Source organism: Lingula anatina, chromosome 10, assembly GCF_051362555.1.
Source record: "Lingula anatina isolate TDL-2025a chromosome 10, LinAna3.0, whole genome shotgun sequence".
In the NCBI taxonomy this organism is placed as follows: Eukaryota; Metazoa; Brachiopoda; class Lingulata; order Lingulida; family Lingulidae; genus Lingula; species Lingula anatina.
The window spans coordinates 13236597-13261848 of NC_141776.1; the positions used below are offsets into that span (position 1 = coordinate 13236597).

At 35.0% G+C, this 25252-nt stretch overlaps 2 protein-coding genes and 1 non-coding gene across 5 annotated transcripts; 2 read left to right on the forward strand and 1 right to left on the reverse strand.

The window, feature by feature from the left end:
- Window positions 1–2548: 2548 nt before the first annotated feature.
- Window positions 2549–2621, forward strand: Trnak-cuu (transfer RNA lysine (anticodon CUU)). Its single transcript has one exon. It is a non-coding gene; the product is annotated as a tRNA-Lys (tRNA).
- Window positions 2622–2882: 261 nt separating this feature from the next.
- On the reverse strand, window positions 2883–25230 carry LOC106162237 (propionyl-CoA carboxylase alpha chain, mitochondrial-like). Of its 3 annotated transcripts, none has more exons than XM_013539452.3 (22): window positions 25131–25230; window positions 24158–24253; window positions 23669–23785; window positions 23007–23120; window positions 22529–22582; window positions 21986–22154; window positions 21637–21818; window positions 21140–21234; window positions 14688–14770; window positions 14142–14279; window positions 13738–13811; window positions 13290–13364; window positions 13055–13123; window positions 12752–12827; window positions 12428–12538; window positions 11905–12007; window positions 9618–9732; window positions 7651–7749; window positions 7005–7070; window positions 6490–6630; window positions 6045–6122; window positions 2883–5406 (listed from the first exon to the last, which is right to left on the reverse strand). In XM_013539452.3, the coding sequence occupies exons 1-22, from the start codon at window positions 25206–25208 to the stop codon at window positions 5338–5340; spliced, it is 2202 nt and encodes a 733-aa protein (XP_013394906.1). In that variant the 5' UTR covers window positions 25209–25230; the 3' UTR covers window positions 2883–5337. The 3 variants fall into 3 exon arrangements, with proteins under 3 accessions (XP_013394906.1, XP_013394907.1, XP_086853410.1); XM_013539453.3 differs by lacking the exon at window positions 9618–9732 and adding an exon at window positions 11083–11185; XM_086997284.1 differs by lacking the exons at window positions 2883–5406; window positions 6045–6122; window positions 6490–6630; ... (1 more) ...; window positions 7651–7749; window positions 9618–9732 and adding exons at window positions 9912–10893; window positions 11083–11185.
- Window positions 15338–21146, forward strand: LOC147759621 (uncharacterized). The gene is made up of 4 exons (XM_086997283.1): window positions 15338–15450; window positions 15815–16704; window positions 16880–19195; window positions 19549–21146. The coding sequence occupies exons 1-4, from the start codon at window positions 15372–15374 to the stop codon at window positions 20746–20748; spliced, it is 4485 nt and encodes a 1494-aa protein (XP_086853409.1). The 5' UTR covers window positions 15338–15371; the 3' UTR covers window positions 20749–21146.
- Window positions 25231–25252: the final 22 nt, after the last annotated feature.

Sequence of the window (25252 nt, forward strand, 5' to 3'; positions counted from 1 at the left end):
AAGTACATGTAACATGGCTGTTGTTTGAGAGTTCAACATTTTATTATGAATTCAACCATTCACATTAGCAACATTTTATTATTAGTCCAGACATTCACAGAAGCAAGGCATTTTTCAAACTTATTAATTCATGATATCCAATGTAGCATAACAACAAGTCACTTCATGAATTGATCTTCATTTGATTAAAAATATAGGAAAATGCACTTTTTGTATAAATAAAAGTTAACATAAAATGCAAAACATTGTTGACATTGTTGCACAATTCAATGACAGATTATCAGGGTCCCTTTCCTTTCAGTTGATAACACTGACATGAAAAATATTTCCATACTTTTAATGATGCAATGCAACATGTACATGAGCATATTAAGTCAAATCAAGTCACCATAATCTGTGAAACCTATTTGGTATATTTTTATCTATGTCTAGAGAAATGCTTGATTGAAAACTCACAATTGATATATGCTGTGTGCAATAATTGTGTTTAGGTATGTACATATAAGTCCTTAGATGGTGTTACTAAGCAGTTTGTAATTTCATTTAGGAGAATTCCACAACTGGTGGTCAAAATTTTAAAAAAATTGCGCAACCTAGAAGATCTAAATCTTTTCTTGATACAGGACAGCCATCTGTTTCTGCATCTCAGACCATCTGTGAGAAGTGCAGCATACAAAGTATTATATTTCTTGCAAACTTTTCCATTAAGCATTTAAAAATATGAGAAAGAAAAAGTGTTTTCATTTCTTCTTATGCTTCTGCTCACAATTCTAAATAAATAGAATACCTATCCTTGTTGTATGCAAGCTATCAGGATAACAACTTTAAAACGACAAATGAACAATTAAATAAACAAACAAATCCAATTAAATAACTCTTGTCATGCACTGAATTTCACTCTCCTGATGTTCAGATCCTGTCTCCTCAGCTGGTCACAAAGATATAAGAATATCCTTTTGCTGCTTGTACCTTGTGTGCCATCTAGCTGCCTTTTGTACCTGTCACCTTTTTTTTTTTTTTAATCAAGATTTACTTGCACCCAGTCATTCAGTGTGGCTTGGTGGGAAAATGCCAGATCAATAATTTCCTAAATGTAAATTAACAAAAAAAAAGGTAACAAAAGTTATTTTTATTCATATTGTAACTTGAAATACAGTAGAAAGACACAATTTAACATTTTTCAAATTAATTTCATTAAGTTATATTTCAATTAAATGATACCTGAGCTAGAATATATACTTACAAACAGATTTACTCTTAACACTACACCAAATCTAAAATCAAGCCACTATAACTTCCAAATACACATGACACAGGTAATTGATTTAATTGGGCCAGCTGAGCTGTGCACAAATGTACATTGTACTGTAGCCTTGACACCAATTGACAATAATGCTAACCAGGTATTAAAGAGGTAGATGACAGCAGATAAAATCTGAAGAGCACCATAACTGATAACAAATTACACCCAAGCCAATGAAGAGAGCCTTTATAATGTAAGTCGAAACCTTGCCTGGGTATTTCCACACGTTTTTACAACACACTCTCCACCCAAACTTTTTGGGCACTAGTAACATGCAGTGTACGTGCGCTCCAAACGTATACCCCTCGGTCTTTGGTTTAGAACTACTTTTTTTTTCTTTTATGGTAAAGGCTGCACAGCTGGGTCTTCATTCTTTGCTGTAAAATAAATTAGTTTTATCCTTTACTTGTCCGATGAGTCTTGATTCAAAGCCACTCCTCGGTCTCTCCTCTGTTTACGATTTTCGTCCCTACACCTTGGATTGTTACCACTGCAGGCAGTCTGTGAACGCTTGTTAAATTAGTTATCTTCTCTCTATCATATACCCTGTAGTAATTCATCATTTTACTCGGTTTAATATCAAAGAAAACACAGAAATAAAATACTAAATTGTACATGTAGACATGATCATGCGCAGCAGACGATTCTGGTCTCCCTCCAGTATGGCTGCCGTTTGTTTTGATGACGAGGGCTACAATGGGTTAATAGTGAGCAAATCTTGGAAGAATCTTGGAAGGTTCTGAGGGACGCGATTGGCTGATTTTTGGGAGACTGATGCGTCCGGAGAGAGCAGAGACTCGAAAGCCTAATGAAGAGGAAAAGTAGGTTAGAAACAATCGGCCGATCGACTATGTAAGATCTGACCTAAATCAATCATACGTAGCTAATTGATAACAAAATATGCTTGGATTGTTATGTTTGGAAATTTGGCGCCAATCTAAAACACCACGGCCGTGACAGCGTTACGATATATTTCTCAAAAATCTGAAGAGGTAATCATGTTTACCCTAGTAACTGGCGCGAATTTAAAGGGGCGCGATCAGACTCAGAGAAGGTTAATAATCACTTCCTGATGGTCATTTTCAGCTCTTTTAGGTCTCTCCTACGGGACTATTTTTCCTGATTTAAACCAAACTAAAGAAAATTCGGAACAATAAACTCTTTGTTAGTCTCTTTGTAATGGAAAGCGCGCCAATACGATCAGTACAAGCTAAATTTTCCTTGCAACCAGTGTGTCTTTAAGTAGCCCGGTTAGCTCAGTCGGTAGAGCATGGGACTCTTAATCCCAGGGTCGTGGGTTCGAGCCCCACATTGGGCGAGTTACTTATTTTCTTTTTTTTTCTTCCCTATGAACTTTAACAGTTAACTTTAAATGTAAGATTTGTTATTTTACGTTACATAATATATTTAAAACTTATTTGCATGTAACTGCCAATGAACATCCTTATTTAAGACACTGTGATAAAGGAAAGTATACCTTCACATTTGACTTTTCTGTTTAAGAAATTGCTGTGAATGTTCAATGATTTACTACTGAGTCAGACTCCTTCCATGACTTTCGCAAGCAAGAGGAAGAAAATTTTGACTTGTAAATGTTTTTTTATTCAATATATTGCTATATAAATCAAATATGAAAGCATTTGGCTTACATTCACTCTATATTTGTGCTGTCTCTCTCTCTATATATATATCACCACCATCAAAACAAAAAAACTTTAGAGCAAAAGGAAAGTACATGGACTTTTCTCTGAAACATTTCTTCTTGGTTCCAGTGCCTGTTACACTAGACAATCTCTTTATACAATACCCTTGAAACTATGTCAGAATTTTCATTGTTCCGAGGCCAATTTTCCACACTAATATTGCAATATACTTCCATTTAATGCTATGTACAGCAAATAATGGTTATAAAGTTTGTGTAATTATGACCGAGCTCAGTGAGCTGTAATGAAAGCTAGACCTAAAGAATATCAAACCTCAAAGAAACACACTGCATTACACATCTTAACATAGAACTACAAGATTTAAACACTATTGCCTCTAGCTCTTGCTCACAGATTTTAGAGAAAAATGTACTGAACAAAATAATAATAATAATAATAATGACAAAAATTGAATTACATAAACTATCATAATAATAAAATCAATCACTTTTCTCGACATACACTGATAAACTTGCAGTGAGATGCGCATTATCAATAACTAATTCAACACCTTTCAAAAAATAACCATAAACAATTTTAAAGAAACATTGTGCACATTTATCAAAAAAAAAAAAAAATCCCCTTGAATTTTGTTCAGTATATTAGTAACAAAATTGATAAATACATGTATTGCTTCATTCATGACTAAAGTTTAGTTAAAGATAACTGCATCACCAAAATCACGTTAGGGGTAGGGACCCAGGAAGGGGGGGGGGGGGAAGGAAAGAACATAAGCTTGACACTAGCCATAATTTCTAATTTGGTCATATTCTAGATATTATTTTAACTAACCTAGGGGAAATAAGTGTAATTTTTGGGGTCAGCCTTTTCAAAAACTATCTGCTCTCTTTGAGAAAACCCAGGTATAAGATGGCAACTTTCTTACTTTCATTAAAAAATAACTTTAAATTCATATCATATTTCTTGGTTTGTCAAGAAATACGTTAAATAGCAATATCAAAATAAATATATTCCACTTAACATTTTCCATTTTCGGCAACTTCAACAATTCCACTTCCAAAATGGGGTATGTTTTAACAATGACTTTACAATAACATGACACAATATGAAATGCCTATGGCAATGAAATACTAATGATTATCAGATTTATAAATACATACCAGTAGAAACTGACATGAGTGGCAAAATATAGCATTATTCAATTAAGCAAAATAACGTAAATGTAGCAAAATAACAATTTGTGCAGTATATATGAATGCTGGAGAGGGTTACTCTTTTCTAGCTAAAAACAAATGCTTCATCTAGCCGAATTTTATATTTTAGTTAGTCAATAATAATCTGTAACAAATTTTAACAAAATTAAAAAAAAAAAAAAAACCTAAAAATAACAAACACAAATAACATTTTTCAAAAATAATTGCATTCACTTCAAAATTTGGTTCATACAAAATATTCAGCCCATAATTTTGTATTTATTTTTCTCCTGTGAGTGTTAACTTAAAAAAATTGCCTTCAAAATGCATCAACATCACAGAAAGGAATTCAATTTTATTGATGACTGAAGATACTTTAATCCTTCATGTTCTGTTGTTTTTGATATGATCAAAACAAGAATGACTTCCTGGTTGTCATTTTTACTGAACAATCTAAAATTTAAATTCTCATGACTTCAAAATGAATAATTTCTAAGCTGTATCTATCGTAAGATAGTCAACAGTCATGAATAAAAGCACAACTCTACAAAGCCTTATAGCCATATAGACATACCATACATAATACTTGAATTAACATGACCAGTTCACTTAAAGCTAAATACAAGTAAATAGGATTTTTTGCATGTTACAATTGTGAAGCAATAATAAACATTTACAAATTAATACACATGTATTCAGCAAAGTCTGTCAATAAAGTAATGGAGCCATCCTGTTTAAGAGCACTAATTGTCGACATCAATGAAAAGTCCATCAAATCTTTTACAATCATAACAAAAACCATTCAAAACAAGCACCTTGAGAGCGGCAACTGTTACATCTTTATATAAACCTGGTCAGCAATTAACCCTCCTGTATATTTTACATCCAATACAACTTCCTGCTCGAGTATTATTCAACCCAATTTTACTACATCATCTACCTCATTAATCAAAGCCCCTGTTCAAGAGTGGTTCAACCCATACATTTAATTCAAACAAAATTTCAGCAAGTCCCTGTGAATGGATGGTCAAACCCACACATTATCTCAATTATTTCCCATGATCTGCCTTCTGTAAGTGCTGATTGACTGCAGTTCTATGATACTGAAGCATAAGTGTCTACAAGGAACCTTTGCAGCATCTGTCATCTTCTCTAATGCTGCCCCCTGGTGAGGGTTTTACTCCAGTTCCACAATGACTGCCTCTTCATCCACAGTGTCTCCTGCTTTGAAATTCACTGCTTTCACCTACAAATATTAGATAGTAATTTTCTATTATATTGTTCCAGGTTATAAAATCTTGAATTTTGTAAAGTTCTTGGTGATGATAATCATTTACTTTGGCACTTTTTTGTTGCTGTTGACCAAAAATTTGATTAAACAGATTGTATGTGTTTTGAAAGTCATATTTTACATAATTGCCATTAAATGTTTTGAATATTAGCATGCTCTGTATAAAAACCAACTGCATCAGCTAATAGGTGAAAATCAAAAAGACAAAGGAGGCAAATTGTTGGCTAAAACATATTTCATGAAAAGCAATTTTATTTTCATTATTTTTTCATTCCTTAAAACCCAACTTCAAAATTCCAATAAATTGAAAAAAGTTCATTTCAAATCTATCAGTATAAATTCTCATAGAAAAATCTTTTTAATGAAGAAAAACAATTTTTCAGAAACATAATTTTAAAATCATTAAAAATAAATTCACGTGTAGCATCTGTGGTGCTTTTTCTGTATATACAATAGAACTATAAGGTAGCCTGTTTATCAATATTGTTGCTATCAGGAATGTTCTAACTTTAAGAATTTATGACTTGAAAAAATACAATATCTGTAAAATTAATAATTTTGCCCCCACTGAAAAGATCGAGTCATTACCACACCTTTCCGTCTCTTGCTGCAGGCAGACTGTTCTGCATCTTCATGGCCTCCAGTACACACATTTCCTGTCCCTCAGATACCTGGAGACATAGAAATAAATTATCAAAAAAAAAAAAAAAAAAAATAGGCACTGGCACTCATCATCGGGCCAAAAAATAATGATACTGGTAATAATTATTGAGTAAACAAAATGACAAAAGAATAAGCTAGTGAGTCAACAGAGCTCCACCATCATGATTAAGATGTCTACACGTTGATCATTACTATATGATGCTTTATAAATGTTTCTTATTTTAAATACTACCAGTCTACCACCAATGTTCTAGCCATAGTCCCAGTTTTCTTGTCCCGACCATGGGCATCTCTGCCATTCCCCCACAAGGGCCCTATATCATATTAAATATTAAAACCCCCCAGACCACCTATAACAATATACATAACACTTACATTCTGCCCCACTTCCACAGCCACTGACTTGACCAGTCCTGGCATAGGGGCCATCACCATGCTGCTCAGGTCTGCTTCCTGCTTGGTGATCATGTACTGGTACATGTCACTGTACTCCTGGGGCATCACGTGCAGGCTGAACTGAAGTGATTCACATGGCATGAGATGAAAGTGATTCACATGGCAAAGGATGAAAGTGATTCACATGGCATATCATAAAAGTGATTCACATGGCATATAATGAAAGGGATTCACATGGCATATAATGAAACTGATTCACATGGCATTAGATGAATGTGATTCATATGGCATAATATGAAACAGATTCAAATGGCTTTAGTTGGAAAGTTATTTATATAGCAATTTTAATTATCAAAATATTAATATATCTATAAATTTCAAAGCTAGTAGGCAGGACAAAATAGGGGTAATTAAATAAGGGCTCTCCACGTGTAAAAACCAACATCTACCGAGTTAAGCTGTAACATATTAAATGGAAATTCTATTGAACTTACCACTGTTCCAAGATACCTTAGTTTCACAACGCCTCTGGCCTCTTTTATGGGAATCTTTGTTAGGAGCTATTTGAAAAAGAAACAGACTGAATATAAATTTTCTGCACTATGATCAGGAAAATAATGGGACGAGGCTTTTTGACTAGTCTTTAGGATTCTAATTATTTCTGAAATATGGTTATGTCTGAGACCAAACAGATAAAAGCTAATGAATGATATAATGGGACAATTTACATAATAATTTAAACAAGTGGATTAATAAACATATGCATAGAGATATAGACAAATCTTTAGGCCGCTCGAAATTTTTATCTCCAACATACCATTTGTCACACTTAATATAGAGTCACAATTAAAATCTTCAACATGCTGTCACATATGAATATTGTTCCATATGACAAACTGTCACATCTGACACAATGCTACACTCAACACAAACTCCTACATATTACACAGATACACCTTTGACACAATCACACCTGAAAGCCACATCTAACACAATGTCACCCCTAAACAACACATCTACCACAGTCACATCTACCACACTCACAGTCACATCTACCACACTCACAGTCACATCTACCACACTCACAGTCACACCTACCACACTCACACTCACACCAAACACACTTAGAGTCATACTTACCATCATTGTCTCAATGTCTCCATTGATTTGAGCTTCTATGACATTAAAACCAAGAGTGAAATTATCTGCCACATCAAAAGTCTCCTCCCCAATAGTAACCTGATGGATAAAAAACATTTCAATATATTGATATTATCACACAGATACATGGTACATGTGATGTTGGGTTACATCTTTTTACAGTATAGTTTCTACATATCTCCTTAAGCTCATTTTTCAAGGTGTTATGTAATTGATAGCAATTAATTGAAAATGGATTATTGCATTTGGGATTTGCAAAGAAACTCTATATGAGAAAAGAAGAGTTATAAAATTGCTGTCATTTTTAAGTCAGACTGAAGTCTTTGATAACAATTCTATACATGTAATATTTTTAGGAAGAGTAATTAGTGAAATAGAGACAAATATTACTGCTAAACATCTGGTAAGAAATAATTATTCCAAGTACACATGGAAAATATTAAATACTGATCTTAAAAAACATTTAATAATATAACACTCATGCAAAGCAACAAGAAATATACTGTAATGCAGAAAGGTTTAGAATACACAAATCAAATATATATATATAAATGAATCTAGGGACATCAGTCTTGCAAAAGTGCACTATTTGTCGTTGTGAAGAATAAATCAGACGACAAAAAATTTTCATCACAAGAATAGTCAATAGTAAACTATATGAACATATTTAAATCTTATTTCCATCTTATTTTTTTATTAACATTTTCAACTGTTTTAAGCGATAGTTTAAACACATTGAAATGTATCTTGGTACAGAGCAGTCAAATGATGGTGACTAATAAGCCTAAGACTAATATCCAAATATTTACATGTTGGGAAATTTAAGCCATTCAAAGATGCTGCAAATTCAAACACTTCCCTTCTTGGAACAATCTTGAGAAAAATGAAAAACTTCATGATAAATTTCCTTAAGTTTTTGTTTAATCTGTACAAAATATCCAAAATATCTTTTATGAACTGAGATTGCCTCCAGCAAAGAATATTATTTAAAACATACCTTGATAACATTACTGGTTTCTTTCAAAAGCACATTCATGTCTTAAGATTCAAAACATTTCATATCCCATCTAAGAAGCTATTGCCTGTAAGCTAAGAAACCAAACTTTTCAACAAAATAAACATCTGACATATAACTGTAGGAGTATTTGAAAAAGCAGTAGCAACATAAAATCTTAAATTGTAGCATAAAATTATAAAGAGTCCATCTAATAAATGAAAAAGACTAGACCAAAATGAAGGTTGCATTGTACAATCTGCATGTGTTGAACATGGAAAAAAATAGAAATTGCAAAAAAAAAAAAAAAGCTTTTTTTTTTTCAAGCAAAAAGCAGTTCCCAAGTGTTAGGCTTCACCAAAGCCATGCATGTAAAATGCAGAAGCAGCTTAATAAGAAGTATTTGTGAAACAAGACCCAGTTCACAAAATAATGATGTCATCAGATGACCAGTTCATATATCAAAATGGGGTCTCTTCACAAAGATGCCCCACTGAGATTCAGATTAATGAATCCCTACTGAAGAAATGGGATAGAATCATACAACCCCCTCCCTCTGGATTATATCACTGGAAGTTTATTAAATGAGTTTTGATCACTGTTGTGGTCCTTCTTAAAAATTTGTCCTCAACAGGTAACTGATGCACCTGAGAAGATTGATTCACGAATAGTTGTCAACAAAAGGACCAGTGGTTTAAAGCTCAGAGGGAATATCAGTGGTATAATCCAAAGGAAAAAAAAACAATTTTTTCAAATGTCAACTTGAATAAATGAACTGAGATCAGAGTATAAATCCCTGTTTAATCATTTTGGTCAAAAGATAACAAATTTGGGGCTTGAACCACTCTGGGCAATTTCAAAGCATTCAAATTCAAATTTCCTTGCAAAAGCAGTTACAAGAAATAAGATACTTGAGCACTCTGGCATGTAAGGTGTGTCTGGGACAACTTACAATAAACTTGCTTTCGTGTTTGCTCGGCACATATTTAACCTGTGCCGTATAGGTGGCATCCTTGTAGCGAATGCTGAGGTTCCACGCTGGAGGAAGGTCAGCCATAGGTGGCAGCCTGTTTGACATAACAAGACAGGACCATCACCATGCTTGATACACTACCTAGTACTTTTGATATTCTTACATTGTGAATAATGCCAGATTTGTACATGTCAGTATTCTTACTATATGCAGTCTTAACTCTTGTATATGTCTACAATGCTAAGCAGGAAAAATTGTTGAAAAAAAAAATACACTTGACATTGCTTCTGTCATTTTGCTTAGGCACAGTGGCTTCAGCATTATATGGTATCCCCTAAAAATAATCCAAAAATTTCAGCAAAATTCCTAAAATAAAGGACAGTTTGCTAATCCAGAATCCAGAAAATAATGAAGTTTTTCCACCACCCTAAAAGAATAATAACAAGAGTCATTTCTTTAAAGATGAAAAAAAAAAAAAAAATGTCAGGATCATATCATAAACATGCCATGTTTATACTGTAGAAAGTTTTCTTCCGTCCACCTCTGTCTCCTGTTAGAGTAATTACTTCATTTTCTTGGCACACCAGCCCTTGCTGGCAGTGATCAATAATCTATTGGTCACTGCTTGAAATGTGCCATTTTCTTCAGTCTTTACTGCTCAGTTATCAGACAAGAAGATAAATTCAATTTTCAACTTCAGTCAAATACAAACACCTCCTCAAAACTGTAGACTGCATATGGCTCTGGTTAGTGCTTTTAGGACTGTCAGGTCAATCAGAGTCTTAAAAGAGCTTATTTGGCTGACTGTGACCTTTCTGGTGATGATAAAAATCCAGTTTCCTAAAAAAAATCCTCTTTATTTGCATGTAGTTGTCCAACATTGTCAGTCTTCCCTCTTTTATGTTCACCAAGTTTGATTATGTTCGTGGCAAGAGTGGTCAATTTTATGCTGAGTCTGCCTTCAATTCCCATCGCTGGCTTCACATGCATCTGTCTAGATTTTCAAGTTTTTAAACTTCCTTTCTGATTCTTTCTCACGTTGGTGATAATTGTGGGTAAGGTTTATCTGTGGGGTGTTGACACTTGTCTGCGTGACATTTCCAATCTGTGTCTTCTGGATATTCTTGTTTTATGTTGCTGAAGGCAAATGATGGTGTGCGAAATGCCACACCAGGGACAAGTTCCTCTTGCACTTTCAGCTCCTTCATTTTACACATGTAATCTGATATAACTGATTTGTTACAATTTTCAGGATCTGGAAACAATAAAACAGCTGAAAAAAGCAAAAAAGCTCACAAACACAAACACATACAAGACCTTTAAACAAACACATACAAGAAAATAAACAGAAGAACAACAAACACAAATACAACAGAACAATCATAAGAACAAACACAACACCTCCTTTCAGCGGTCATGACACCTTAGAGACTATGAGACTTACACAGAAAGCACCCTGACTACACGTGACACAAGCATGATGGATATCGTCTGCTATCCTTATCGCTAGTTTCCATTGTGATGGGACATTATTTGATACTGGAAATCTGGAACATAGCATATGATCACATTTCTTTGTACGTTATACCTGGAAAAGATCAGGAATTCTGAAAGAAAAGTTGGTTATAATAGAGACTATTGAAATTATTGTAAAGTTATAAATTAAAAAAAAAAATAGAAAAGAAAGTAGTAACTGAGGTATGTTGAAATAGGTGTTTCTTTAATGTTATGAAAGTGGGTCTTATGGTTTGTGAAATAATAAATCTAAACTGCACCTAAAACATATATACATTAAAAAGGTAGACTCTAAAGTAGAATACACTTGAGATATCAATTAAATAATATTTAAATTGACATCATCTTTATATCAACAAAATTAAGTAAGGTAGATTACAAAAAGTCACTACTTAAATCTTTGCTCACCTCTTTATTCATTTAATATCTTATCATTCATCAAATTATTCATATACCATTATAAATAATGTTATTCAAAGCTGCCTTAAAGGGTCTTTAAGAAATGAGATGGAAACAAGGATGATGTAAGAACAAGTCAGGCAGTGTGGATTTTCAAAAGTCTATATCTCAATTTTTTTTTTTATCCTTATTTTTCATTCTCATCTTTTACTAACAGTTTGATGAATTTCAACTTCAATTTCTCTTTCAAAACTGCCTTAGAAAATTATCATAAGGGATATGGATATAAACACACAATTATAATTTATACGGTAAGATTAAACAATTGGTATCAGCCCCACTTTGTCCTTACCTAGACTGGTTTGTGAAGGATCTTTGTCGTAGAGCTTCTTTGACATGGACAGCACAGGCCACAGCTATCAGGTGGTTCTGCTGCTTACTGGTCAGCTTTTTACCTGGTTAGGTATGAAAAGAATTATTTTTATTAAAGAAACAAGTTCAACAGACCACTGCTTTGAGGTGGTTCTTCTGCTTACTGGTCAGTTTTTTTACATGAAAAGATATGAAATACTACAAATTTTTATTAAATAGTAAGGTTTAGTTTTGTAGAAATACTGTACAGTTGTGTTCGCACCAATTTGTAAATCTTCTCGGGTTTATAAACTTACAGTCTGAGGGATAAAGTAACTTCAGGTCCGTACTTACTACTTTAACCACCATGGGTATGAAACAGGTTATCAAGTTCCTTAACTTCCTTTCCACTGATTTATACAACTGACATGTCCTATAGAATCTATTTCAAACCTCACTTGTTTGGCTACGAAGATATCCGCTGCATTTTTTTTACATATTACTTTAGAAATCTGTCCACTCACCTTTAAATCCATCAGGATAAACTTCCTGTAGATAACTGGTGGTGATGTCTCCTCTCACAAACCTGTCCTCTGTCATTATGTCCCTCAGTAGGGGGATGTTGTGTGTCACTCCTGTAAATATCACAATTATACAAATCTCTATATCAACTAACACAATCTCTATAACAACTAACACAAAAGGATTGATGTTGCGTCACATCTGCAGCAATCACTTAATAGTGAAAAAAAAAACAAAAAAAAAAACTCAATCTCAGAGTAGTTTTAAACAAATTTATGTAATTTTAATCATAAAGCACTGCTTTAATGACTGCATTAACATGTTACCTCTAATAGCATAATGGTCAAGAGCTTTGGCCATAGTGTCCAGAGCTTCTTGTCTAGTGGCACCATAGGACACAAGCTGAAAATAGTAACATGAGATGACCTTTAAAGAAAGACAAAATATTTTATCAGGGCACTTTTCTCTATCCTTTTTCTCTCTCACTCTCTCTAATGCAAAAACAAATATAAACACACCTAATGAGGCTGAAACGTATACACCAGCACTGCCCTAAGTCTTGTACATATAGTACTGATAGTGCTAGCCTCTTTAGTTTAACAAACTCACCACTAGGGTGCAGCACTTACCTTACAGATAAGGGCATCGTAATACACACTGATTTCACTTCCCTCACGGATGCCACTGTCACAACGCACCTGATATACAGAATACCAAATGAAAATGTATGAAATGTAGAGACACAGCAATAAGTAAGTGCTGAATATCACTTTGACAGAGAATGAGTTACTAAATGCGTATTACAAACTTTATGATGGACACAAAAATAACGTTTTAAAGAAAGCCCAGCAGACTGATACTAACATTTGGAATATGTGAAGGTTCTATGTATGTAAAGAGTCGCCCCACTGACGGCAGTCCAAAACTCTTGTAAGGATCCTGTAAATAATAAAAAAATTATTTAACATGTCTTAATATTATACAATAAGCAGAAACAGAGAACTGAAATATTTTCTGTTCTACTAAGCTCTGGTATTACTTTTAATAATGATTTTGTTTTTTCTAAAGTTATATAAATTCTAATGGTTTAAGAATATAATGTACAGAACTCCAGACAATTTAATGATGCATATTGATGGTTTTTCCCAAAATAGGAACAAAATTTCTAAAATTTTTAAAAGTTTAATAACTGATTCAATCCTTATCAAAAACTCATGCATTTAAATGATAAAATTTTTAAAAACTGAAATAAGTATATAACTACTTTTAATGAATAAAAAATGTATAACTAAAGCTAAAACAAATACTTCACCTCAGCGTAAACTCGGCATTCTAAGGACCACCCATCTATTCCAATGTCATGTTGTTTGTGGACTAGTGGATGACCTGGAGGAAGAAAAATAATTTCAAAACTATAATGTTTTTTACCAAATTATTTAAGTAAGATTTTTTTCTCAAACTAATCAGTAAGTTTTCTAAGCAGAAGAAAAAAATAAGTTTTATAATTTAAAGTTACATTTTAAACTAATAAATATACATTGGTGTGTTTTTCTCTGTCAACTTTAAATCATTAAATTTTATCTAAATGTATTTCTGCAGCAAATATACTTTGATAATTTCAAACAAAGGGGTTATACTACACTACAACTACAGCCAATTGGTGTACAATATCACTGACAGTAATAGATTACAAGTACAAAAGCACATTGTCTTTACCTTTGGCCGACCTCAACATCTGGTGAACAAGATCAATGCCAGTGATACATTCTGTAATTGGGTGCTCCACCTGGAGTCTTGTGTTCATTTCCAGGAAATAAAAGTTCTTCTTGTTGTCCACCAGAAACTCCACAGTTCCTAGATAATAAATCATACATCATTCAATAATAAACACTTTATAGAATTGATTTTTACATAATGACATTTAAAAAAAAAAAAAGAACATTTGTAAATTGAAAATCACTCAGCAAATGCAAACCTTTGCCAAGGCAGCTCAATTCTCATTACTGTTTATTAAAAATTAATTAATGGATCACTCCCAAAATCTAATAAATTCTAAATTAGCCCAGTTATGACCTATCCCGAACATTTAATTACAATCTGTCCATAACTTTTCAAGTTAGGCAGTTGACTTACAAACCAACATAGCAAAAACATAAATTAATAAAACTGCACAAACACCCTAAATCTGCCTCAACTTTATTTATGATAATAAGCCCTTTTTGAAATGGAGCTCCTCCATCGTGTGACATGAGTTCTACTTACCTGCGCTATCGTACCCCACTGCCCTGGCCAGAGAGGTGGCCTGCTCCCCCATAGCTCTTCTCATGTCTGGGTCCACAAATGTGCTGAGGATAAAAAGAGAAAATGCCATAAACAAATGTTATTATTTCATCACTTATTAATTAATGATAGCATGGAGCTTCACAGAAGTTTCAGGCCAAGATCCCCATTCCTCCCATCACCTTTTCTTGATCATGCATGAGCAACCCCCCCCCCCCCAAAAAAAAAAAAAAAAAAAAAAAAAAAAAAAGGAGGGATGCTGTCTAAGGATCAATTTGAATGCATAATGCATATTATGTTTGAGTCAGAAATTTGAACAGCCCTAAGTGGGCAATTATACAGAATGTGACTCTAATTATGACCAACAATTACACACACAATAACACAATAATACAAAAACATAAATATAATGATGAATCCAAAATATTTTTTCTCTTTATTTCAACTATCCAATATAGAGGTTTTGCATTTCTTTATCGTGGTGTTTATTATAGTCTATGATATCTGATATCAGTCTGCTTCATTTATCTATCACAGATAACAATGGTCATGGATCAGTTATAGATAAAATACCTTAACATATACAACACAAGGTTGATATTAATTAGCACATCCCATTATAACATTATCCTACATTTTCACTTGGGAGATGGTCATGTTAAAGCAATGTTGTTCTCCAACACACTGCTGCAAGAGTTTCTGACGTTTGCCCTTTTTATAGCTTGTGCCAGAAACAGCTATGAAGGTGAGTTTAAGACAAACAAATAAACAAAAAAAATAAACAAACACACAAACAAACATACATCAGGCTGGGTAAGTTAGCAAGGTTTTGACTAAATTGTGGTAGACTAGGAAATTGCCTCATATGAAATATCACAGGATACTATTTATGTTGGTCTTTGAGACCCCCCCCCCTTTCCCCCCACCACCATCCCAAAAGCAAGAGGCACAATTTGAACTTTTTGTCCTCTGGAATCCCTTGTTCTTATGAAACATACTGTCAAATCTTTAAAATTCAAATTATATTACAATTATTCAATGACATTTTTATAATGTTATACATTAACATCATATAGTGAATTATTATTATTATACAATCTTTCTTTCAGTGAGGACCCTGTATGTAGCACTCAACGGAAATGACACTAATAACTGTGTCGAAATAGAGAAGCCATGCAAAACTATCAGCCATGTCCTCAGCCTAACGTCCAGTGGGGACACTGTAATGGTCAGTGGGGCCAAGACCACAAACCCCTCTGTATACCTAGTCTGTTACCAGGGACCAATCAACTTATCTCATCCTGTGACTATAGAGGGCTACGGTCAAGAGAAGCCAGTGCTTTTCTGCTTTGGAACTGGGCAGTTCTTGGTTGTGAATGGCAATGAAAACAACAGCAATGCCCTTGTTCTGAGGAACCTACAGATAAATCATTATACAGAAGGAAGTTCAAACCTCATCAAAACTACTGGAGTGAGAGTCAAGCTTGATCGATGTAAAATCCTCATAAAATCTGGGTCAGAGAAATTCATAGATGTCGCACTGTCTTACAGCAACACTTTAAACTCATTTCATTTTCCTAAAGACAACAGCAATTCTTCAGAAAAAGATTTTGTCATCAAGAATTGCTACATTGAAAGTCCTTATAATCTTGATACTCTAAAAACTATAAGCTTCCATGGCACAAGTTATATGGCAGCAGCAGCGGCCAGTCATGATGACCAAAATGTGTCAGAGGTGATAGCAGGAAGTCAACACAATGGAAACCAAACAGGAGATGAAGAAAGCAAATTTAAACCACCCAAAACCAAACAGAATATTGCTGTAAACATCACTGACTCCTATTTTTTTGGACTGAAATTTGTTTTCAGTGATTTCCCGAAACAGTACTACTCTAATGTGACTGTTCATCTTTGCAGAAACAGATGGAATAAAAGCAGCATAGAGCTTCTAGCTAATGCGGAGCAGCAGTCATACAGTGTGGAAAATGGCCATTTCAAGGTAACTTCCTAATATGTAACAAATTCAGCATATTTAGAGGTTTGTTACTCCCAATAGGATTGCTCTATACATCGAAATAAAATTAAAAAAATATCTGATTTACAATTTTTTAAAGCGATACATAACATTTACAACATAAAAGAAGCTTTATAATTATAATATTTTGCAATTTCAGGAATCAAGACTTCAAGTAAAGACAGCAATGACAACATTCTTGAAAATCCACAAATCTTTTTTTACCGAGAGCAAACCCAGCCCTGCTATCACTGTTAAGGCTCAAAACTTGTCAATGTTGGTGTCTACTTCAGTTTTTACAAATAACAGTGGCTCATCTTGTGGTGGTGCCATCTTCGTTCATGCATTATATTCAAACACACCTGACACAATCAGCAATCTCAACCAACGCAATGTGGAGAATCATGTGACAGTCACCATTCAAAACAGCTCTTTTATAGGCAATCAAGCAGTGTTTGGAGGTGCCATGTGTATCAGTGATGCCAAACTAAATGTCAGCTCAACCACCTTCCAACGCAATCACGCCAAAATGTTTGGTGGATCGATATTTCGAAATTCTCTAAAGGGAATATCTTTGTATTCAGTCACACATCACACTTTCAGCGGCATCAACCAGTGCCGTGTTGAGAATCAAGATTCTTCAGTCTCCATTGAAAACAGCTACTTCACTGACAACTATGCAGCATCTGGGGGTGCCTTGTGTATCAACGAGGCCACACTCTACGCCAAATCAACCACCTTTCATGCCAATTACGCCAGAATGTTTGGGGGATCCATTTATCACAATTCCATCAAGGGACAAGGAGTTGTGTTGGAGAATGTTGAAATACAAGATGGGAACACTATTCCAAAACAAAAGACAATCCTTGGTGATGCTGTCTATGTGAAGATTCTTGATACAGATACTGTGAAGCGTAATAGAGATCCTCGAGAAAAATCCTACACTGGTGAACATATGTCATGGACTGACTACAATGGCATTCAGATGATGGAATTAGATACATTAGCTAAGGATTCTTTGACAGCAGTGGGCTGTTTTACAACTAACATAACTAATGTCTCACCAAACTCAACCAATACTGGAAATGAAACAAACACAATCACACCTACTATTGCCACAACTGATACATCTATCACAATCACCAAAATCTCACCTACCATTATCAACACTGACTCACCTACCACAACCAGCACTGTCTCACCTACCACAATCACCAAAATCTCATCTACCACAAGCACATCTGACTCACCTAGCACGACAAGCAGCCCCCATACTACAGCTGTCTCACCTACCACAATTACAATTGTCTCACCTACCACAATCACAAGTGTCTCACCTACCACAATCACCACTGAATCACCTACCACAAACACAACTGAATCACAAACAACAACTGTCTCAACCTACTCAATGACAAGCAACTCCCAAACCACAACTGTTTCACCTATCACAATAACCACAGACTGGCATACCACAACTGTTTCACCTACCAAAATGACAAGTGACTCCCCTGCCACAACTGTCTCACCAAGCGCAATCACAACTGACTCACCAACCACAATAACAACACAATCACTGACCACAGCCACAACTGACACAACCCACTTGCCAAGTACCACAGCCCCTCCCCCTCCCAAAATGACTTTAATTGAAATCCACAACAGCTCCATTGTGAGCCACAGTCACAGCCCGGAGCTCAGTCTGGTCTATCTGGAGACAATGACCGATGACAATGAAGCCATTTTCATAGACAGCACCTCCACTATTCTGTGTCCTGTAGGATCTCGCATGAACGTGTCTAGTACAAATACTACCCTCACCCAAGACCTCTCAGCAGTCCGAAGGGATGAAGACATTTTCAATTATATCATGCACTTTTTTTGTACCGTGTGTCCAACTCAAACTTTCAGCATAGACAGGGGTTCGTACACAGCAAACATGGTCAAAGAAAACTTTGAATGCAACACATGTCCCTTTGGAGGGGACTGTTCAACGGGGAGGTTAAGTGTGCAGAAAAACCATTGGGGGTCAATATCAAAACACGATCCTTTGAAAGTGAATATCATAGAATGTAATCAGGGCTACTGCTGTCCTAATGAAACCTGTCTTGATATCAGCACCTGCGACCATTCCCACTCAGGAACCATGTGTAGTGGGTGTCCCGTTAATTACTCTAGTAGCCTGTTCTCCATAGAATGCATGCCTGATGATGACTGCGATGACGTCATGTTCTGGCCATTTGCCATTCTGTACAGTGTTGCCTACGTCGTTTTCTTCCTGTACCAGCCAGATTTAGTCCAGTACACTTCTAAAACTGTGCAGAAATTGAAGTTTCTAAAGAGCAGAGCCAGGAAATATAGCACCAGTCAGGAAAGTGTTGATAGTACCTTCGTCAGTGGTGTCATACAAATGCCAGTTGCCAAAGAATCTGGGTCAGCTGCTGGCTATATCAAGATCATCTTTTACTATTACCAGGTGTGTGTGAAGCACTGTTTAACTTGGTGCAGGCGAAGTGTATAAAAAAAGTAATATTGTATCTGACAAAATCAGTAGGCATACCTAGCTCAATTAAACATCAATTGTCACAACTAATGCAATTTACAGGCAACCCCTATTTCTGACACAGGACAAGAAATATATCTCTTCAAATGCAAAGCAAATGTGAAAAGCTTACACAAGTGGTGCTTACTCAGCAGTTATCTCACTTTTTTCATCAATTTACTCAGGGATGAAAAGTTACAATGATAGTTTCTTTGAAACAGCAGCTTAACACAGAGTTATATGAATATATACACTTAAAATAATTGTTCTTGTTCTCTACATTGCAGGTATCCAGTCTGCTTTCCTTCAGTCAGCCTTCCAAGAACATGTTTGTCCATCGCCTGTACATCATCATCATGTCTTTCTTCAATATGGACTTCTCTCCGATATCCTTCAGCCTGTGTCCCTTCCCAGGCCTGACACCTATCACAAAGATGCTCTTCCAGCTGGCGTTCACCTTTTTCATCCTGGTCGTTCTGGGCGTAATCTGGCTCGGGTACTCCTGCGCCAATTGCATCACCAAAGGCAAAACCAGGTCACCAAAGTTCAAGGTCAGGATAACAAAGACTCTGCTACAGATTCTCATACTCTCCTACGCAAATCTCCCCAAGACGCTCCTCATCCTGACCAGCTGTGTTAGCTACGATGGTGACTTTCTTCTGATTCAGGACACCACTGTTCACTGCTACACCTGGTGGCAGCTGGTAATACTAATCTATCTCATCCTTCTTGTTATACCATTCGGGTTCGTCTTTGTACTTGGTGTGTACATGTTAAGAACTAGACAGTGCCCTGCTCATTTTTTCATTGCTGCCTGTGCTTGCCCGCCTCCGTTCCTCATCATTTGGGGAAAAAGGTACTTTGAAAACAGGAGATGGAACCCTCAAAGACGGCAGTTTATCTATGCCCACTTGGATAACTCGCCTGAATCTGAGATGCTTACCCAAGGCCTCCTGGACGTGGCTGAGAAACCATTCAAAAAGGTTTCAGCTGGGAAGCAGGGAAGTGACCACAAATCGGAACATCCCTACTGGCAGGGCGTGATCATACTGCGCCAGCTTACACTGATAATACTGGACATTGTGATTGTGGACTCTTTCGTAAAAGCTCTTCTGATGACGCTCGCATGCTTGATCATACTCATTCACCACGTGCATTGCCAGCCCTACGGCGTCCAAGCACAGAACTACGTGGCCAGTTTTAGTCTGTTTTTGCTCACTGTGTTTTCAATTCTACGTCTGGTGAACACTGTGTATTTCACTGTCACCCATGAAACAACAGGACCCTACGTTGTGGCTAATGAGTTTTTCGAGTGGCTGCAGCTGATTCTAGTGCTTATCATACCGGTGATGTTTATTGGTTTTTTTGCACTGCTAATAATGTACGCACTGGGAATGGGAATAGTGTGGTGCTTTCAAAGGGTGGCTAACAAGCATAGAGATGTTCCAGAACCAGGTATTCAAAGATCCCCTGTCCGATTTGAATAATTGGTAAGAAATTATATCAAAAATTTCATCTATAATTTGAGAATCTTAAAAGAAACCATGCTGAGACATAATTGCCTTTTGATAAAAGAGCATTATCCAATATTATCTCATTACATATCTGTTTCCCCAAAACAGATTGATCCTAATTAAGTTTTCTATCTCAGCATTTTGAGAATTACTTAGCATTCAGAAAAGCCTCATTAAGTATACCACAATAGGCTTTAAATAAACATTAGCTGCACCATTTTAAAGTTGTTAAGATGGAATAATGACACAAAACTTATATTTAGCCAGCGACTAAAATTGATTAAAAGAAGACAAACTATCATTGTAACAAGACAGCTTTTTGCAATATTTTAGAGTAATTACTTTTGTGTGGTAATTTGTTTACCTTGGTGCTTCTTCAATGACTTTCTGGTTCCTCCTCTGTATAGAGCATTCTCTCTCATTCAGCCACAGAGCATTGCCATGTTTATCACACAACACCTAAGGTAATAATGGTATTTAGAATACAGCATAAAAATCAACAGCCATTGGCTTTCATAATGTATTTGTGTGTATTTATAGATAATAGTATTTCTATAAGATCTGCATGACAACGAAGTTTAAGCATATATTGGGTTTTATCTTGAATTTACATCATGATATATTGTACTCTGATATTATATCTTTAAAATTGTGTAAATTCTCGTTCAAACCACTGCATGTCTATTCAAACATGTTGAAAAATAGCAAAAGACTATCTTTTGTATCTTTCATTTAATCATTTTATTCATGCACGTAAGACACAAAAGCAATTGTTTAAGAATTAAAACTAGCAAAATAAAAATCCTATTTAAATCAAGTCTGGTATCATTTTTACTTTACAACTTATTCAAAGAACCCTACCTGCATCTCAATATGCCTTGGCTCCTCAATAAACTTCTCAATGAGCAAGCGGTCGTCACCAAAGCTGGACGCAGCCTCATCTTTACAAAAACGGTAGGCATAGCGTGCCTCTTTGTCATTGTATGCAATCCTCATTCCTTTACCACCACCGCCAGCCGAGGCCTTGATCATTACAGGATATCCTAATAGAATAGTATGAAATTAAATAAAACAAGATAAGAGAGGTTTGGCCAACTCCTAAAGATCTACCACCAACCGCAGCTGAGGCCTTGATCATTACAGGCTATCCAAATAGAATACATTAAAATTAAATGAAACTTGAGGATCAGAGAGGCATGCACTCATTTACCTATCTCATTGGCTAGTTTCACGCATTCATCCACACTTTCCACCACACCGTCATGTCCAGGAATCATGTTCACTTTGGCCTTGGTGGCGATCCTCTTGCTTTCTATCTTATCCCCCATGGCGTGGATGGCTTCACTGTTGGGACCAATGAATGTAACACCGTTCTCATGCTGTTGGTTTGAAGAATATAGAAAAATGGAAATATTAGAATACAAATCTAGTGAAAGAGAGAGGTGCAGCCACTTTTTGGGTATGTACCACCAGCTGGATGATTAAGTATATCAAAGTGATATATTACATAACAATATAATGTTAAAGAAACAATTTCTGTACTGAAAAGTAAAGGTAATTAAAAATAATAAAATAATAAGATTATAAATCCTTTGTGCTAAAGGATCCAAGAGACACAGGTGTGTCTCATATATCTACCACCAGCTGGGACTGGCATGTCAGAAAGATAATAACACACAAAGACATTTCTATAATGAGCTGGTCATAAGAAGAAGGCATTCAGATACGCATACAGATGGTTGTATACACTCACCAGTTTTGCAGCAAAGTTTGTGTTCTCGGACAAGAAGCCATACCCAGGGTGAACCTGAAAAATTATAAGAAAAAAAAAAATTCAGGGTGATTATACACAAATCTGTAACATTTCACTTATTGTGACATCTCATTGCTTCAGAATTGATCATTTAAATAAATTACTCACCAAAAAATTTATTTTAAGACAAGAACCAAAATTGTCTTTCAGAGCTTTATTAATCATCCTTTGCAGGATTTACACATCTTTGAAAATAATGAAGAGTCATAGAATTAAAAGATATCACATGTGTGTGTAAGTTATCTATGTGTGCATGTAAGTAAATGGTATGCTACAACTTGAAATGTGACAATAAAAAGAATGTTGTGAGATCTCTAGAAAATTTCTAAACAGTTTAGGAAAGTGACAAAAATGACCTTAAAAGCTCTAACTTTAAAAACATAAACTTAGTTAATAGGCGTATGAATAAAATACCTACCGCCTGTGCCCCAGTTTGTTTGACAGCATCCAGGATGGCGTCCATATTGAGATAGCTCTTAGATGTTGGAGCTGGGCCAATACAGATGGCTTCGTCAGCCATTAAGACAAAATTCTGTCAGGTGTAAAAGAAAAAAAGATTGGTTACTATTTGTATATAATACCTATCATACAGTCAAGTAAAATACAAACTCAAGGATGAATTTTAAGAATTCAGAAGTAAGTTTGTGGACATAAGTCATCAATGATTCTACAGCATAATCTTAAAAGTGTAAAAATTGAATTTTTTGCTACATTTCAAACAATCTACTTGATGTTATTTTATTATATATATATATATATATATATATATATCTTTTTTTTATTATTGTACTATTTTGTATTATAGTATTGTACTCTATTCACTTAACAATAAACATCTTCACATTTTCTTTTTTATCTTGTTTTGAAAAAAAAAATGTAACAATTCTTTGCAAACTAACGAAGATTTTATTCCAATGTCTGACACCAGATGATTACAAAATCTATACCTTCCTTCCTACATTTCTGACTGGTTTCCAGTGACTTTCCACAGACAGACAACAAAATCAAGAAAAAGTTGTAAAATTCTGTATATTCATCATCTCTGAGTCAACAACTATTTATTCAGCTTCATAAACTCACATTGTAAGAGTCAACATCGCTGTGAACTGCGACAGTTTTGATTCCCAGGCGACGACAGGTGTTAATGACACGTACAGCAATCTCTCCTCTGTTGGCAATGAGGATTTTGTCAAATTTCTGATGAAGAGAAAAATCGATAAATATTAGACATTAAAAATTCTGTCTATAGGATATAATCGATTCCATCCCCATCCTCCAAAAATTTTCATTGACACAAAAACTATTTCTAATATACAAAATTCAACTCAAACCTTCTTTTGTGATAATAAATATGTAAAATAAAAATAAAAAAATAATTACTTGTTAATTATTTAGTTGTACTGATCAGTTTCTCTTGGGTTAGTACATTTTAGACCTTGTTAGATCAAAAGGTCAGTGAGTAGGTCATTAGGTTTTTTGGTACACACTGGATTTAGGCATGTAAGGGTTCATAATGATAATAACTAAATGATAACCTAAAATGAAAAGATTTAACACTGGCATACTTACACTCTCTTTAGGATCATACTTGTCATTCCAGTAGATATCCTTGTTAAGGAGATGGGCTGTGGTACTTATCCCTCTCTTGTGGAATGTCCCAAGCACCTGTTAAGAAATGTGGTAAAATGAAGCTAACTCAATATAAAACAATAAGCAAACAAACGTAATTTTTTTCTGATGGAATAAATAGTAGTGCAACATTAATTTTAGAAATATCTGATGTCAACATCACTAATAAAGGAAAGTGTTGGATGAGACTACGAGATCTGAGATAAGCCTCAAAGAATATTAAGTTTTATGAGAAACTTAGAACACAATACAGTATATGTCCTCCAAACATTACACTTTTTTTAAAACTTTCATTGTTATTTTTTCATAAATTTCATTATGTGGTGACTTTAAACAATTCCCATGTAATTCGAGTTAATTTGCTTGATTTTTTCCAAATGCATTTTTAAAGTTTTTACAAAAAGAAACTTCAAGCCCATTCTAATATATTATGACCCAAGCACAATTCAGGAGTGAACAAGGGCAATCAAAAAGCAAATTGCAAAATTTATTCATCTGAAAAGAAGAGACACTATTCAAGGTCACCACAAAACTTAATTTAAAAAATCAAAAGCCAAATACTGAGATGCTGACAATACCGGGCGAAATGACACAAGTTTGGTGTTAAATGTAACCATTGCTTGTAATGGCCTAGAGTGAAGCACAAAATTAATGCTGTCTGTGCAAGCAATACCTGTAAAATATTCTGTCGCCTCGTTAAAAATTACAATGACGCAAAGACAGATACAATATTTACATTACATTAAAAGTCTAAACTTGCCCAAGTTTTTATTTTTTACAAGGTGACCGCAAGCGCGCAAGGGCACCGGCTGAAACGATTAATGCTATGTGCAGATCAAAAAGTTGCAAAAAGATGCCAACCTTTTTAATTAAAGGGGGATGCTATACCAAGAATGCACAATTAATGTTTTACCTGATAACGCCCGCAGTTAGAAGCATTTCGAAGACGAATACTGAGAGCTGTCGATCCGAGTCTCAAGGTCGCCGCCATGTTTACAAGGGTAATCTCGCGTGAAGATGCGAGAGGAAATAGTT